Source organism: Xiphophorus couchianus, chromosome 1 (genome assembly GCF_001444195.1).
Source record: "Xiphophorus couchianus chromosome 1, X_couchianus-1.0, whole genome shotgun sequence".
NCBI classification, from domain to species: Eukaryota; Metazoa; Chordata; class Actinopteri; order Cyprinodontiformes; family Poeciliidae; genus Xiphophorus; species Xiphophorus couchianus.
The window spans coordinates 24,456,321-24,474,682 of NC_040228.1; the positions used below are offsets into that span (position 1 = coordinate 24,456,321).

At 39.4% G+C, this 18,362-nt stretch overlaps 1 protein-coding gene across 5 annotated transcripts in view; it reads right to left on the reverse strand.

Moving 5' to 3' along the window:
• Positions 1–18,362, reverse strand: part of magixb (MAGI family member, X-linked b) — a 74,361-nt gene that overhangs the window by 5,889 nt on the left and 50,110 nt on the right. For 2 of the 5 annotated variants that reach the window (XM_028016040.1, XM_028016055.1), the window contains exons 8-17: positions 18,107–18,268; positions 14,859–15,378; positions 13,354–13,909; positions 12,336–12,399; positions 10,711–11,127; positions 8,775–8,837; positions 4,259–4,459; positions 4,107–4,183; positions 3,880–4,026; positions 2,419–2,557 (exon numbers count right to left, since the gene is read on the reverse strand). In XM_028016040.1, the coding sequence (XP_027871841.1) occupies positions 2,419–2,557; positions 3,880–4,026; positions 4,107–4,183; positions 4,259–4,459; positions 8,775–8,837; positions 10,711–11,127; positions 12,336–12,399; positions 13,354–13,909; positions 14,859–15,378; positions 18,107–18,268 (2,346 nt within the window). Of the gene's footprint in view, positions 1–1,034; positions 1,139–2,418; positions 2,558–3,879; positions 4,027–4,106; positions 4,184–4,258; positions 4,460–8,774; positions 8,838–10,710; positions 11,128–12,335; positions 12,400–13,353; positions 13,910–14,858; positions 15,379–18,106; positions 18,269–18,362 lie in introns of all 5 variants that reach the window. The other 3 variants (XM_028016063.1, XM_028016070.1, XM_028016048.1) reach the window with 3 other exon arrangements.

The window sequence follows — 18,362 nt, forward strand, 5'->3', positions numbered from 1 at the left end:
TTTTTGGAAGCAGTAGAGATCCAAATTCAAAAATGTGAATTTTGCATAATAGATCTCCTCTAATTAAAGCCCGTTTATTCAGAATGGCCTAGTCAAAGAGCAGCCCTATCGAGTTATAGCTAACTAAGTTAGAGTCGTTGCCATAAAAGATTTGCAACTGCAGCCATAAAGCTTAGAGTTGCGACGAGGATAAACACAAATTCACTCCACACTTTTCAGCTTTTTATTTTTAAAACATTTCGTCTGTCACAGAAAATCTTAATGAGATGTTTTAGGGCCTCCTGTCACTTTAAATCGTAATAATCTGCTGCTGGCCACGCCCCCCAACTCAATGTTTACGCTCACTTAAAAATGTCTGCAAACAGATGTGCATTTATACACAACCATCCATCTTTGAAAAGCATAAGTAGAGCTTTCTGTACAACAATATAAAGTGGTTTCTGGATGGTACATCAACAGAAAAACGCTCGTCTTTTCCAGCAGCTGCTGTACACCGGTAAAACCAACTGATTAAACATGATGGAGCTGTGCTTGTGTTGCTAGGAGGGTACGGAAGATTTTTAATCATGAAAATGTTTTAAACCATGCTTCCCGTTCCTCCCACTTCACAATTACGCATGACTTTGTGCTGGTCTGTCAGACAAAATGCTAACAAAATGTGATTTTCATGCTCAACCCCCATAAATACGACTGCAAGGCACTGCACATTAAAAAGCTTCTTGCTTAAGTGTTTCACTGCTCTTGAGGTCGTCTTGGGTAAGAACATCCTTACTGTGCTGCAACATGAATTAATCATACGACATGCATTTATTTATTAGCGTGCTCTCAGATTATGTGTTCACATACTCACAAATCATGAAGGCAAAAGCATTCTGCTCAGAGGCGAATTCGCAAGAAACATAACTTTGTTCATTACTAACTAATCTCATAATCTTATAATGAGGAAGTCCGACATATGCTAACTTTTACTGAGCGCAGACAGCAGTGGTGAGTGGTTAAAGAGATGTAGAGAGGCAGAAAATGGGAGAACTAACAGGAACCATTACCAACCGCGTATTCTCTGTCCGTCCAATGACATAGAAGCAAGGCTCGCCTAGCTTGGAGTTGGTCATACATAGAGACAAACTGGAGAGCTCCACTGAGAGGCAAAGAGAAGAACAGAGTGGAAACGAGTGGAAATGAAGGGGAATGAAAGGGACAACCAAGACATGCACAAGGCGAAGGTGGTGTGGAAATGTTACCAGAAAGAAGGTTTTAATGGCGAAATCAGAGAGGTGGAAGAGAGAATGAAACAGTGAAAAGGATTTTAGTTAGTCAATAAGATAAAAGAGAGGAATAAAGAAAATAACACCCAAAAGACGTAAATATAAGAACATGAGTTTTTCGTTATAAAATACTGTCCATTCAGGCACCCACATGGTGCTTTTAATGCAAAAACACAAAATCTTACCAAGTATTTTTGGTCTAGGTTCTAATGTCTTAGTACGCTTCAAATAAGACTAAACTAACTTACAAGTAACTTTTTAACACCACATAGGAGCTGATTTTAAGTGAATTATTCCTTAATACTGATGAAAAAGTTCTAGTTCCACTGGTAAATTATTTCATTTATAACATGGGGAAAATGTTTTGTTATAAGTGAAATAATCTGCCAGTGGATCTTTTTAAAATCGATATTGAGGAATTATTTACTTAAAGTAAGTTCCTATATAGGGCTGCACAGTGGCGCAGTTGGTAGCACTGTTGCCTTGCAGCAAGAAGGTCCTGGGTTCGATTCCCGGCCGGGGTCTTTCTGCATGGAGTTTGCATGTTCTCCCTGTGCATGCGTGGGTTCTCTCCGGGTACTCCGGCTTCCTCCCACAGTCCAAAAACATGACTGTCAGGTCAATTGGTTTCTCTAAATTCTCCCTAGGTGTGAGTGTGTGTGTGCATGGTTGTTTGTCCTGTCTCTGTGTTGCCCTGCGACAGACTGGCGACCTGTCCAGGGTGTACCCCGCCTCTCGCCCGGAACGTAGCTGGGGATAGGCACCAGCAACCCTCCCGACCCCATTAGGGACAAGGGTGAACAGAAAATGGATGGATGGATGGAAGTTCCTATATCTTGCTGAAAAGTTACTTGTACGTTAGTTTCATCTTATTTCAAGTGCACAAAAATATTTGGACAACTAGACAAAAATTCTACAATTTTTAAAATTATTTTTTTGAAGTGTTTATTATGAAAAATCACAAGAATTTGGACTGAAAAGTCAGAACTCTCTTTTCCGTAGAAATAATCTACTCGTGTTTTATCAGTATTAAGGAATTATTATTGACTTAAAACAAGCTCCTACGTCTTGCTTTGAAGTGTATTAAGATATTAGAAACTGAACCTAAAGTACTTGCAGGATTTATCTTGAAAAAGCTCAGGCGGCGTCGCACCGTAATCAGGCACGTAGCCGTTGCCTCTCTTGAGCACCAGGTGGATCCGGTGGCCTCCGCGGCGGATCATCTCCACGGCCTGGCTGTGGGTCATCCCGGTCGTACTGTCCCCGTTGATCTCCACCAGCTGGTCGCTGACCTGCAAGCACACCATCACTTTTCACTTCACTCACAGGAGGAAATAAAAACAATGTAAAAGGTGAGCAGATGTTTCACCTCCATATCTCCTGATTCAACAAAACTCTCCCTGTTACGACTCTGATGTTAGCTGCTCTGTATCTGAAGCTCCAGCTTTTCTGCTTTTATATTACAGAATAAACTACACATGTTAGTTTTTGCGTACTATTTAGGAATTATTGCATACTTATGGCTGCTGTTCAATCCGTTGAGATGCTTAGGCTGCATTCACACCAGCCCTGTTTAGACAGATTAGTTTGTTTTTCTACAGAGTTGAGTTCGTTTGCTGAGGTGTGAATTAAATACGGACCAAAAAGAATCAAACTCTGGTCTGCCAGCAACCTAAGTTTTGGTTCAAATTCATATCTGAACGTCAAATGGACCGGAGACAGCACCAAAAGCAGGAAGTGGACTACAGAGCAGGGCGTTGTGGGTAAATTCAACTGAAATAAAAGTGTGTCTGGAAGTAGCGGGAGAAATTGCTCATGATCTTTTACCAAAGACAAAAAGAAATCTTACAGCCGGTAAAATCTTTATTTACATTTTCACAAAGAAGGAAGTCCCATACAGTGTCTTCTTCAGAAGTTTTTAAGTAATTTCCTTCAGTGGTCCTTGGTGCAGCGCCCCCACAGGCGAGGAGGGGAACAGGTTTTTCAAATGGTTTGGGCCGTTTGACTCAGTGCAGTGTGAGAGCGAACACCAGCAGCTGAAAATGTAACAAATATGGAAATTTCGGTCCCAATTTGAACTGAGTCAATAATTCCTTAATATTGATGAGAAAGTATTAGTTCCCCTGGTAAATTATTTCACTTATAACATGAGAAAAATTTATTGCTATACGTGGAATAATCTGCCGCTGGAACTGCCATTTTTCCATCAATATTAAGGAACTATTTACTTGAAACAAGCTCCTTTGTCTTGATGACAAGTTATTGATGTTAATTTTGTCTGATTTTAAGTTTACTGAGATATTTGAAATAGAAACTAGACCTTGAATACTTTGTAAGATGCTGTTTTTTTTGCAGTGTGGCTTTTTGTTGTCATTTTCTGACATAATGAACAATTTATATTTACTATTAAAACAAACTCGCTTAATATAGCATTAGTAATGTAACATTAATATTTTATAAATGTTCAATTATAACACTATGAATGATAAAATCATTAAAAACGATGAAGGAAAAAATAAACTTTTCTTTGTTTGGCATTTCTGAGTAAAGCTACTTTTACCTGCTGAATAAATTTGCTCAAATTAAAGATGGATTCTCTAAAGTCTGGCACCACCTGTATTTTCTGGCTCCGTGACGCAGGGCCGCCCTCCATCAGCCCGAGGACGTAGAGGCCCATGTTGTACTCGCTGCCGCCTCGGAGGCTGAAGCCGAAGCCCGACGGCCCGCGGTCGAGGTCGACGCTGTAATACCTGGAGTCACGCTGGCAGGGAGCGAGAAAGGCAACAACGATTACTCCCATTTCTGGAAGCACACAAGTCTTCAGGAGACGCATGTCCTCACCTTTGGGTGTGACCTCTGACCTTTCCTGCTCCTGTGACCATGGTCATGGTTGGTGGTTTCTGTGTGGTTTGAAGCATCTGAGGTGGATTAACGTTTTGGTTAGATGGTTGACTGAGAGCCAGGCTGGTTGGCTCTGTGTTGCATGTGCTTACAGGTGCTGGGCCGGGGCACGATGGTTAGGCGCAGCGTGTTTCCGGCTCTGCGAAGAATCTGAGTGAGCTCTCGGTGAGGCAGCGTCACCACCGAGCGGCCCTCAACGGCCTCCAGGCGATCTCCGGGCCGGATCTGGCCGCTCTTTGCTGCCGGGCTGCCACGCCGGACCGTGACAAAGCGGTGAGGAAGGAGGGACGCAGCTGAACAGGAACAAAAGCGATCAGTCGGACCAATCTAAATGGTAAATGTCACATTTTATTTCATATTTAAAGGGGACCTGCTATGTAAAATTCACATTTTTTGTACTTGGGTCTCAACTGCTTCTAAAACAGTCCAATTAAAACTTCTTTACTGTTTTTTGGTGTCCAGAAAATAAGCAGCTGATTTTACTGCTGTATGCGTTGTACAACGGCTGCTGGAAAAGACAAGTGTTTTGTTGTCGATGGTGGTGTCAATTGATTAAAAAGTGTTCTCTCTAAGCTTAACTTTGTAAGCTTCAAATGCCAAAATGCCTGTTTTCAAAATGTGTTTAAGAAAATGTTTAATTGTTTCACATTCATGAAGGTTTAAAAGAAGTAATTTTATTCCAATGTAATTTAGAGATGTTAACTATAAGCTGGTTGTGATTCGGTGGAATTCACCAATGCACTACGTAGGTGATACTTAGTGCAAACTTATGTTATATTAAGGTGTTTTAGATTATTAACGTTGAGAGCCCTAGTTGTTCACTTACCACTCAGAAACCATTTGCTGCATTCTTGTTGGTTGCGCAGGAGGTTCTACTAATGCTTATCAAAGATGTATTATGCTTGATCTGAAAGGAGCTCAAAATAGACAGAACTGAGCAGACTGAACTCTAATTTTCTTAGAAGGATCTTGAGCCAAAAAAATGTAATGAAAATATTTTGTGCAGTCCATAAACCTACTTTAACCTCCTCAAGGAAACATAACATGTGACCTTTAAAGTAATACAACCTTAAAAAGCGTTTTATATTTTTATTATCAATTCCGTTTAAGAGCAGGAAGATTTACCCCAACAGAGAGCATGCTACATTTGCTAAAACAAGGTGTAATTAAGTTTCAGCTTGCTTTTTGGCTGAGGTAAGCCTATAAATTGTTTCCAGTGGGAGTTTTTTCTACCCTCTTTGTCTCCCTGAAACATTCCCCCTTTGTTTCATCCTAATTCACCTTTTTCTGGCGCGACAGCAACATTTTCCCCCCTCTATTGATTCGTCTTTTACCTCCAGAACAAGGAGTCATGACCAGAAGCCTTCGGCCCAGAACCGATTGTTCTGCCCTAAATCTGTCACGCAACGTCACATTTTGGATTTTTACGCTTAATATTTATACAACGTCAGTAATTTTCTGCTGTTCTGCAAACTTGCAGGTTGTCTGCATCAGTATGCCACTCATATCTGAAAGAAATACACTGCAACATTTCTTTTTCTCTGCAAGCATTTAAGGGGATAGTTCAGGTTTTTTTTGTTTTTGTAGAGAGGTTCTGTTATAAACTATAAATCAGATTATAACTAAACTGCAGTAGGTAACTCTCTTAACATCTTTATTTTGTATAAATTCAGACTAAATGACTCAGCAGGATTCAGTTAACATCTTCCTGAAACAAACTCCAGTATAAATAATGGTGTGGCTAATTATCCAGTTATTATTTACACACTGGTTTGAATTAGAAGGTTATTTCTAAGGAAATTTATGTTTATTTACATTAATAATGGGGGTAGAAGATGGAAATCAGGTCGTTATTTTCTGAAGTGAAACAGGAAGTGGAACATGTAAAGTTCTTCATCTGTCTCATTAAAATGAAGCATTTCAAAGTAAATTAGGGGAATGCTATTTGAATGCTGTTTTGAAGAAGATCACTGCCTCCAACCCAATTATTCACACTTCCTGTGTCAATAATTATTGGATTCTTTGTAAATCTCCGCCTAATTTAACTCTTAGAAAATACCTAAAAATCCTTCACATGAACAATTATGAAGCCAAAGATATTAGAATGAAATATAAATATAATTGAATGTTTCACAGTGGGGAAATTCAGGAGTTGTTGGAAATTGGAGCTGATTGAAGAGGGTTTTGGTTTAAGCTAATCTCGGGCTAGCTATTAGCTTTAACGTCTTTAATCAGTCGATTTAAAATTAAATGAAGATACCAAAAGAAACGTCTTCTGCACTAAAGATGTAACTAATCCATAGTTCTCAAACTGATTTACAAGTCCCACAGGTGGCTACTGAGTTGCCTTTAAGGAAAATATGTGGCTCAAACTTTTTGAAGTTGTACTTAGCATCTGTTAAAATGTAAGAAGTTTTTGTAAATTTACAGGAAACATTTTGCTCCTTTGTACGCCTACTCTTGATTCATTCGTTCATATAGTCTCTATTTAAATCCTCTAAACATCCGTTGTTTCTATCAGTTGACTGATATTCATTTTTATAATCTATTTCTCCTTGTAAAGTTCAGTTTATTTACTTCCTGCTTCACCTGTTTGAGATTTTTCTCTTTTTATTCGTCTTCTATTTATATGTTTAGTCATGTTTTACTTGGTTACTGTTTCCCTTGGTTTTCTCTCTGTTTAATAGATTCTCGTTTCTTTTATATAAGCTGATTATTAATTTGAATTTGTAATGCTTTGTAATGCTTTGCATTCAAATAATCACCTTCCCTATCACTTAAGCCTCACAGTTCAGTCCCTTCTTTGTCAGATCCTTCCATCCAGTTTCTGTTGTTCCAAAGTCTATTTTTTATGTTTTGTTTTCATGAAATTCACAATAAACTGAAACTGCCCCTCTATCTGCATCAAATATTAGATTATTATTGGTCAATGTCTACTCTTAAATTTCTTCTATCAATACTGTGTGATAAAAGAAACTTAAACTTAAACTATCAGGGTTTTTTAAACTCATTTTCAGTTTTCATTTTAAGATATTTGATATTATCAAAGGGCTTGTTGTGCCAGAATATATGAATAAAACCCATTAACAAACTTGAAATATTAATAAATTCCATAAATACTTATTAAAATGAATATCTTTGAATATCTTTTCACATTGATGTAATTTGGCAGTATACAGATACAAACAGCTTTGATTTGATTGATAAAATAATATTAAACCACACAGCTATTATCTTGAAGGCCACATAAAAGCACCAGTGGGCCAGATTTGGCCCTCAGGCCTCGAGGTTGACACATGTGATCTATTTAAATACTTTTTCTTTTGCTGTGTGTGGGAAACAATGTTGGCAATCCTCCACTCTGAGCCTCTGCACCGCTCATCGTAACGAGCTGCAATAAATAAAGTACGTAAATAAATAAAAGTGTGAAGAAGAGGTCAGAGATGATATGGAACTGAGTGGGTTGTCATGATGCGCCGGTTTCAAAGCAAAAAAAAAGAAACGGCCTCTGTTCGCTTCCTCACTTCGTCTTATCCTGTGTGTGATGAGATCACTCAGATTTAGGCTCAACTGTCCGTTTGATGAGGAAAAAATACGGAGCAGCCAAGATTTAAATGTTCCTACAATAATCTCCTTCAGCAGATAAGAAGCTCCTTACAGATTTTCTCTGTAAGGAGATTTTCTTTGCTCAGATGTGAATCTTCTGGGTTTTTTTATGCTGGCTCCTCCACCCCATCCCTGCATTGAGAGCAAGCTGCGTTTTGGTGACAGCTGGCCCCTCCAGAGTCCTGCCAGTGGCCTTACGTAACCCAGAATAAACATTTTTCATTTAATACCAAAAACCCTCATCGCTCTCTGGATAAAAACAGCACGTTTGATTTAAAGTTAAAATGCTCGTTAACAGATTAAACCTGTAACCAGGGGGCGAAGAATATGCCAAAGGAGATGAAGTGCATGTCAGACAGGGACGATGATTTGGTTAAAAGACAACTCAGAGCCCAGAAACATCTCCAATCTGGACGTAATCTGGGTGACCCAGGCAGAAACGGCAATCAGGTCAGATCAAAGCCAAGGCAGCTTTGGACATAGTCTTCTTATCATGCATAATACATCAGCAAACAGATGAATAAACACGAACACGGCACCATTGTGCAGACACACACATGCCCGGAGACCGGGACGAACACATTTGGTCACAGATGTGGGAAAAGAGGCACAGCTGCATGCTAATGCACAGATTGTTTTTTTAATCCTGTGGGGTCTTTCCCTAGTGGCTCTCTGTGTCTACCGTAATCCCACTGCGGTACGTCCTGCAGCCACCATGCATGAAAGGTAACAGCCCCCCGTTCTCTGTCATCACCAAGCCCCCCCTCTGCAGCTTGGATGCGGACGCAGTCGGCACCGAGTGTTGGCAGGTTCTCCTCAAAACGCAGTTAAAATTCTCTCCACTCGTCTTTCTGACTGCTCAAAAATCACAGATAATCATAACATGCAAAAGTCCACTTCTGCAACAACATCAGCAGCAGCAGCAGCATCTGAGGAATGTGACCAACTTTCACACAAGCAAACTTCAGGACATGCAAACATGAAGTGATTAAAAATATTTACGTTTGGACTCCTTTACAGTTTTCAAAGCAGACTGTAGTCTCTCCAGCATGGCTCTTTGTTTAGCTAATGCAACAAAAAGGAAAAAGGAAAAGAAAGAAATCAAACAACAAAAAAAAAGTCCTTTATTCCAAGTCCAGCAGCTTGAAGGCTTCACTTGCAACAGGAGCTAAAACATAGGCTGGCCGTTCCCCCTCTGTTGCTCTGCAGCGAGGGAAATGTTCAGCATTTCCCTGAAGCATTCAGAGAGGTGGTGGAGAGAGCAGAGAGGTACGAGGGAGGGGGAGAGTTTTAATCTCCTGAAAAACCAGACTGGACGCTTTTACTGCAGAGTGAAAAGGGGGGTGAGAGACGGAGAGTGGGCGGGAGCTTATGAGACGAGCGGCGGAGCGGGAGAGAAAGACGGGACAGACGGAGAAAAGAGAGAGAGACGGGGACGGAGGGGACTTCTTGACAAGATAAGACGACATGGGGGTTTATCGGCGTGAAAACACGCAGTTGTTTGTGTTCGACCATAAAGCGGTTTTATCTGCATCCCAGAGAGGAGGAGAGGCTTATGCATCGTTGGTGAGGCTGCGTTTCACCTGCTGTAGATGCAATAAACACCAAACTGAGAGGCGATAAGAGCAGCTCTCTTCCCACAGAGGACATAAATAAACCTCAACGCTCTGTTGCAACAAAAAAAAAAGGTTCTGCAGGAAACAGTTATGATTGAGTGGATTAAAAAGTTAATAAAAAAACGAATCCACTAATTTCTGGACACCTCTTATTCTGTTAAAAACAGATTTAAAGAATTTGTATCTCTTCACTGCAAAAACACAAAATCTTACCAAGTATTTTTGGTTCAGTTTTTAGTGCAAATATCTTAGTGCACTTGATTTAACACAAAACTAAACTTATAACATTTCAGCAAAACATAAGTGCTTGTTTTAAGCAAATATTTCCTTTTTATTGATTAAAAAGTACTAGTTCCACTGGCAGATTATTTCATTAATAACAAAGCACTTTTCCATGTTATGCCAGTAGATCTAGTTAGTTTTTAGATCAATATTAAGGAAGTATTTTCTTAAAACAAGCTCCTAAATCTCAATGAAAGTTACTTTTGTCTTATTTCAAGTTATTTACACTATCTTAGTGCGCTTAATGAAAACAAGATTTGAATTGGTCTATGTTGCAAAAACACAAAGTCTTACTAAGTATTTTTGGTTTAGTTTCTAGTGCAAATATCTTATTACATTTGAAGTAAGACAAACGTAACTTTTCAGCAACTAGTTCAAATGGTAGATTATTTCACTTATAAACATGGAAAAAATCTCGTTACAAGTTAAATAATCTGCGAATGGGACGAGAAATTACTCACTTTAAAAAAAGCTCCTGTGTCTTAATGAAAGTTACTTTTGTCTTATTTCAAGTGCACCAAGACATTTACACAAAAACACTTGGTATTATTTTGTGTTTCTGCAGAGTAGCAGAGTGACCAGTCCTTCACTGGAGCTCTTCGAGGTCCAATTAGCTCTAAGTGCTCCAGAGCTTGAAGGACCTGAACTCTCTAGCAAAGAGCCTTGAACTCAAAAGCACCAGACAACGACGGTAAATACCGAAGAGGTCGAACAAAGATCTGTTTTAAACAACCAGAACCAGGAGATTTAAAAAGCACTTCATAATAAACCAACCTGAAAGACTGAATGCAAAACAAATTCTTTGAAATTGCAAGGTGAACAAAAGCACCAGAAAAATGTAGATGAGGCGTTGTGACTCATTCAGTGGCTTGTGGCCATGCCAAGCAATTTTAATGTGCAATTACCTAATAGTGCTTCTTTGCACAAGGGCATCCAAATAAAACCCATTGCTTTGGGCAGGTAACCAACTGTTAATGCTTTTCAGAAGTCCTCCAGTTCTGATATTTTAATGCACCGAAGTGGGTGATGCTAGTTCTTACCTCTTCCGTTCTCCAAGTCCTGAGAGGCAATCACAAACCCGAATCCCTCCCCGGGTTTTCTCCTCAGTTCCACCTCAAACCCTCTGAAACGCCGCGTCCGCTCGCCCTTCCGCTTCTCCAGGCTCGCATCAGGCACAGACACGCCGCCGCCGGCCTCGTCTTCCAGGCCGATGTCGATCCAGTCTTTGGGCTCCATGGTCAGGGTCACTGGAATCGACTCCAGGAAACTGGTGCTCTGGATCAGAGAGGAGCTGGTGAGGAGCGGGGAAGGAGGGTTGCTGGTGGCGGTGCGGGGAACGGGCAGCGCCTCTGGGAGCAACGACGAATTGCCCGCGTCAACAGGAGGAGGAGGGGGGCGCAGCAGAGGTGAAGGGAGTCTCCGACCCGAGCCCGGAGAAACCGATGAGTGATAAGTGCCTAAAAAGACGAGAGAAAAGAAACCAGATATAAACACTGAGCATCAGATGGTAAGAAGTTGGTAGTTGGGTTTCCACTGACATGTAATTTCACAATTAGGCCATTTTGCTGGATGTTAAATTGTTTTGTGATAAACCAGGGGTGTCCAAACTTTTGGAGCCAAGGGCCAAAATCCCCAAGCTGAAAATATTCAGGGGCCAAAATTTTAATTTTCCCCACCAAATAAAAAACGCAATTTTTTTATTTATTTTGAATTGTTTCTCTTTTATCTGAACAACAATAAATAAAACAGTTAATATTTTATCAAATATTTAATAATTTTCTAAAATTATTAAACATTTTAATAGTTGTATCAAATTATTGATAATTTATTAATATATATTAATTTAGGGTTAGCAAGTGTTTTCAAAGTACACCCTCTGCAATAAACGAGTATATAGCAATATATTAATATCGACATTATAAATATGTTGATTTTTTTTTTTTTTTATCAATATATTTATTTAAAAGAAAAAAATTATTAATATTTTTTTACCTTAATTTTTATAGTTATGTAACTTTTTGGACTAATTATTTGACATTTTTTAAGTCTACAAAATGTATTTACTTTAATCTTTTACAACTTTTGCTGTATTTAGCCAAATGTCATACATGGGGGCGCCAAAGTCTGTTTTTCAGTGAAAACATGCTGGATGTTTGTGGCATGACTAATAACAAAATAATAATTTTAAAAAGGCTAACTCAAGAAAAATTATTTGTGTTGTACGTTTAAGAAGATATAAACTTGCATGGAAAATATAATCCTAAAAAATTTACAAAAAATGTTGCAAGGCCAAATTTGTCCCATTCTTGAATTGCAGTCACAAAATTAATCCAAGGGCCACAAAAGGCCCTGGGGCCGCACTTTCAACACCCCTGCAATAAACAATAAAACTGCTGTTTTGAGACTATTTTCAAGATATATAGTAGTATTGAACGCATTCTCAAAGATCAATAAACTTTAAATTCTAATGATCATTTAACACTGGAACTCAAAGACATTTTAAATATCCAAAATAAATAAACAAAACAACAACAAATAAAATGAAATATGAAGTCTCTGTAAGCAAAATTGTGTTTTTTGTCACTGGTGGTATAATGACAGACTTCTAATCACATTTGTAATGGAAACGCAACTACTGACTCCAAATGGGTTGAGAGTATTTTACCTCCTCTGTAAACCAGCAGAATAACTTCTCCCTGTTTTGTGTGTTCCTGCAGGATTGTTTGAATCTATAAAAGAGGAAAAGTTGGGGTTATTTTTTGGAGTCATGCTGAAACACATTATTAAGCAAAGCTTCAAGAGTTAAAGTTAGGGCTGGACAATAAATCAATAAAAATATATTGTGATCGACATGTGATCAATATCAATAGATAATACGTTTGATAGAATCTTCAACAGTTACTCTCTCTAGTTCTGCCAGATAAGCATGGCTGAACTGCAAAACACAAAATTTTACAAAGTACTTTTGGTGTAGTTTCTAGTACAAATGTCTTTTAACAGTTGAAATAAGACAAAACTAACTTACAAGTAACTTTTAAACAAGAAGTAGGAGCTTGTTTTAAGTCAATAATTCTAAATACTGACGAAAAAGTTCCAGGGAAAGTTTATTTAACTTATAACAAGACATTTTTTCCATGTTATAAATGAATTAATCTGCCAGGAGAACTAGCACTTCTTCATTAATATTATAGAATTATTGACTTAAAACAAGCTCCTATTTCTTGTTGAAAAGTTACTTGTACGTTAGTTTTGCCTTATTCCAACTGTACAAAGATATTTGTACTAGAAACTACATCAAAATACTATATTTTGTGTTTTTCCAGTGTGGTGGAATCAACTAACTCCCTCCCTCTTTGGTTACCTAGCAACAACATGCTGGGGAGCAAGCAGTTTCAAGTTTCCCCCAACTTTGGTTACCTAGCAACAGCCTGTTGAGTAACTTGCAAAGTAGCAGTTTCAGATTCACTGTGCCTCATAACTGCTTAAAAATTTAAAAAATGTCGTCGAGGAGTTAGAACTGTGGTCACACCACCAGTTTGGCATCATTTCAGACATTTAAAGCAGAAACTGGATACATAATTATTACTATCGACTGATATGAAACTCTGATGTTGCGATACATTTTTCAGCCATATTGTTCAGCGCTTGTTACAATAATCTAGGTTGACTGGTTTATTTATTACCTGAATGAGGCTGAGACTCTGGACATCAGCTCCATTGATCTTGACAACAGCGTCCCCTGGCTGCAGGGAGTTGCACTGCTTTCTGTCAAAGACTCTCTCCACCACAGTCAACCTGCCTCCAGAACCACCAGCCATCAGACTGAACCCGAGGCCCCTGTCTCCTTCGGCTTGCGCCAAGGCCACTGGAACAAGTTCCCCTCCGGTGAATCCCCAAAACCCACTGCCCACACTCATCGCGCCAGGAGAGGAAACGCTGCTGGGGCTGGCAGTGGGGCTGGTGTTGCCATGGAAACCATTGACGCCGTGGTGGAGGGGGCTTTCTCTGGTGAGCGGTGGTCTGAGATGGGAGGTCTGTGGTCTGAAAAGGTGGGAGTAAGCGCTGCGGGGCCCGCCAGAGGAAGACGACGGCCTCCGCGGTGACTCGGGGAGCGGCAGCCTGGTCCCCGGCACGGTGCAGGTGGATAAGTCGCTTTCGGATGACTTCGACGTTCCATAACGTAAATGATGCTGCGGTGTCGTAAGGGAGTTATTGTTGTGATTTCGTATCATTGACGCCCTGAGGATAAAGAGAAGGAGGCAAAGTCAACACTGAATTACACTTTACTTAAAAAACACACGCAAAGTCAAAAAAATGCAGTAAGCAGTACAAAATCAGGTAGTACAACTCACAAAAAATAACTGTTCATGTAACTTACAATAAACTAGTTTGATTGAGTCCTTGACCTTCCTCTTTCTCCAAATTCTTTTTAAGGTTTTATTGGCTCTAGTGGCCTTTATTTGAGAGAGGACAGACAGGAAAGTGTGTAATGAGAGAATGAGGAAGACATGCAGCAAGCAAAGTCATCAGTCTCGGACTCGAACCTATGACTAAGACCTCCATATGTGGGTTGTGCTTTACCCCTGCGCCACTGCAGCAACCCTCTCTCCCACTTCACAGAATTATTAACTACATGAGATGAATTCACTCTCGCCATCGGTCATCACTGACGTTTGCAGGTGTCACTTGTGTGTCAGTTTTACAGGAATACCAGAAACACAAAACAAAGGTTCCGGCTTTGGAGTTTTGCATGTAGGAAAAATGCAATTAACTGAATAATGGGCCAAAAAACAAACAAACAAATAAAAATAAAAAAAAACACATGAAGTTAGTTGAATATAGCCTAGCTTAAAAAAACATCAAGTTAGCTGAATGTAGCCTATCTTAAAAAACACCAAGTTAGCTGAATGTAGCCTAGCTTAAAAAAACATCAAGTTAGCTGAATGTAGCCTAGCTTAAAACAACATCAAGTTAGTTGAATGTAGCCTGGCTAAAGATAAAATTATACATAAATATTCTGGTTTTCTGCGCTCCTGTTCATGGTAACACCGGGATTATCTCTTTATTATGAGTCAGATTAGATAAATTACTGCCTCCAGAATATAAAAAAACTCAAGTAAAGCATTTGTACTTGGATGCACTTGTACTTGGATCTCTGCGTCTGAAAAGGTTAAGTTCGGGTTCTTACCTGTGTGAACCAACCGCAGAAACAACCTCGCTGTCACTCTGGCTGGCTAGCGTCGGGTCCAGCAACTGCAGCCTGGCTAAGCTCCTGTGTGACCGCGGTGGCCGAACTGGGGAGAACGGCGCAGCGTTGCTCACACTGGAGCGTCTGTACGGCGGAGGCAGTCTGGATGCGTAAGATGTGGCATTTCCATTGGCATCTAGGGTCACGCCGTGCTCCACGTAGCCTCTGTCGCTGTGGTAGCCCTTAAAGAGCTGGCCCTGTGGTGAAGGTGTTGAAAGGCGAGGTACCTGGTGAAGAGGTTGTGGTTGGGTAGTGGTAGGCGTGACATGGTGGTCCTCAGCGTCCAGTAACCTTGGTGATGGCTGCTTGGGGCGACCGTCCGGGTTGTAGAGCATTGGATACCCCCTTCTCACCTCTATGTCTATGCTGTGGCCCACAGGCACTGATTTGAGCATCTCTACCGCCTCTTTGTGAGACATTCCCAACACACAAGCATCGTTGATGTACACGAGTATGTCCGCTGATGAAGTCAAAACAAAAACACACAGATTAATATGCAACAGGCATCATCATTTTTCTGATTTTATGTAATATTTTGGGGAAATTTTGAAATGTCATTGTTACCCTATCTTCTAATGGGTTAATGTGTAATGCATACCAGCATGTCCTTTACAGAGTTGGGTAGAGGGCCCAAAAATTACACTCAAGTAAGAGTAGCACTACTTCAACATATTTTCACTTCAGTAAAAGTAAAAAATTAGCCATCCACTCGAATAAAATACTCGAGTAAAAATGTGTTTAGTATAAAGGCTACTCAAGTACTGAGTAACTGATCAAAATATTAATCATTTAAGATTTAAAAACTACATAATCAGGCAGAACAATATGAAAAATTATGTGGAAAGTTGGTATTTTGAGGACCCAAAAGAAAATTATTCAAATTAATAACATAATTACAATATAACATCAGGCAAATGAAAGTATTTTCAAAATTAATTTCTTTGAATAAAATACTTATGAAACTAACAAAAAATGCAGGTGTGTGTCTGGTGAGTAAGACACACACCTGTGTGTCATTTTACTTAAGAGTAGCAATACTTTATGATCAAATTACTCAAGTAAAAGTTATAAGTATAGGATAGTAAAAATACTCCTAAAAGTAATTATTTTTTCAAAAAGTTACTGAAGTAAATGTAACTAGTTACTATCCAACTCTGGACTTTTGTAGGTACAAGAGTAAACAAATAAAATTGTGAAAAGAACTTAATTGTCTATGTCGCAAATATATCCTAAAATAGCATGAACTTATTCATGGTTAACCTAGAAAGACAGCTAATAGTAGCCTAACAGTCACGTCTTAAATTCTTTAGTTTTGACCAGAACCACTGGTGTCTTCAAGACTTTCATCAGACATTCAGTTTATTTCAAAGGAACTAAAATGCTGAAAGGTGAGCGCTGTCTGAGAAGATAAACGGTACAATAACATCTCCAAGCAGTTTCAAGTTTTCATGACAATCATCTGCAAATTGCTGAAAAGTTTCAGGTTCATGGTGATGGGCGGCACTCTCCGAGGACATGAATATAAGAGGAAATGCTACGCCCATTTACCTGAGAACTAATGGGACGGTAAAACTAGGACCAAGGAAACCATCCAGAACCATTTAGGCTGAACTTCCGGGTCGAGGTGCTTTACTTTCTGACTGCAGGATCCTTCGCATTTTGAAAATTTCTGACATAAAATCAAACTAAATGTTGCCAGATGCAGATTTCCGCTGTTGGATATCATGCCTGCATTAAGGATCTCATCTGTTTGTCCAAACTGTTGTCTTTTGTACAGCTCTATGTTGTTTTTCAAGTGAATCAATAATCAATAGCCAAGTCTGATTTGTGCCCAACATTGAACATGCAAAGTGCAGAGACATTTGTCCGCGTCTCTGTGTTTGCTTATAAAATTCATCTGTGAGCTTGCGGACTAATCCGAAAAAGTAATCTGCCTAAACCAGCCTATTTAACAGATATGAACTAGATCAGCTTGTGCTCTGGCCTCCTGGAGCGGTAATAGCTGCCTCTGGGAGAATTTGCGTGACAGTCTGTAAACAGGATGTGCGCCACTGCATTTGCAAGTGTTATGATAGCAAGATTATGGATTACTAGCCACCAGGATTAAACGGTTTTATCTACACTTTCTCTTGTATGAAAAAATAAAGATGTGGAGCTGCAGGTGAGGAAAAGATGTATAAACACTTTAATTACAGCCTGGTACATATAAACTGAAAATACGTTTGATTAAATGTATAATAATTCCAATAAATCCAGAACCGCACAGCATTCTGGGGGATGTAGGCAGAAGGAAAACTTTAGCCGCTCAACGTCAGCTAAACAAGGTTTTTGGAATCAACTCACTCACTCGCGCTCTGGTTACCTAGCAACTCACTCATTCTGTGGTTACCTAGCAACGATCTCTTGAGTAACTTGTGCAGCAGCAGTTTAAGGTTTTAGTATTGTGCCTCATAACTGCTTAAGAATAAGAAAGAACAGCGTGGAGTGAAAGAAAAAAAAGACTAGAACATCTCAAAAGCAATTTGCGGATAAAACAGGTAGTATTTCAGATATTTCAACACATCATAATTATTGATATCGACTGATATGAAACCCTAATATCGTGATACGTTTTTCCTGCCCTACTGTTACTTCAAATACACCAAAACATTTCCATGACTTAAGTAATAATAGCTAGTATGCAGATATGCCAATTCAATAGCTTTCACAAAACAAATATTTCTCAAATACCGCAAGTTCATGCTGACAACACCCTTCAGTGTGGATGATGTTACAGACTGAAAAAACCTCTCAAAGTTAGCCATGTTCAAATTCACTGAGGAGTTATTAAAAAAAGCCAGAGAATTAAAGAAAATTGTATTTTCTATGACAGGTTGACGGCCTATACAAAGTCTAAGTCTACAGTTTGTATAGGCTGTAAAAGAGTGAGAGATCAAGATTTTCGCAGATGCCAGGAAAACGATGTATTGCAAAGATGATTTGTTTTTTTTCTTTTTTGGCTCTATGGCTTTCTGTAACTGAACATGCTGGGATTCAAATTGCTGGTAGCTTTTTGTAGATCTCAGTAGTAAACAGGTCAAAATTTTCTACAAATACAAGCAAAAATCTCTTTTACAGTGATTGAAAGAAATTCAATTTGGAACCCAGAACTAAATAGATAAGATTATTTTCATTTCTAAAGTTTTTACCTGTCTTTAGAGTGGAGGGGCCACTTGCCGTCACACTGTAGACCTGGAGAAACTCTCTTGCCCGGCTGCCTCCTACTATGTTGAAACCAAACCCTCTGGAGCCCTTGATCAAGTGTGCATGGACAGGGAAACCCCTGAGATCCTCAGGCAGGTCCGTGAACCCTGATGATCAACAAAGTAAAGAGAAAAACACAAAAAAGAGGCAGAAGATTGATTAATGAGAGAAGCACACCAGACAGGAGACAAAAAAAGTGGA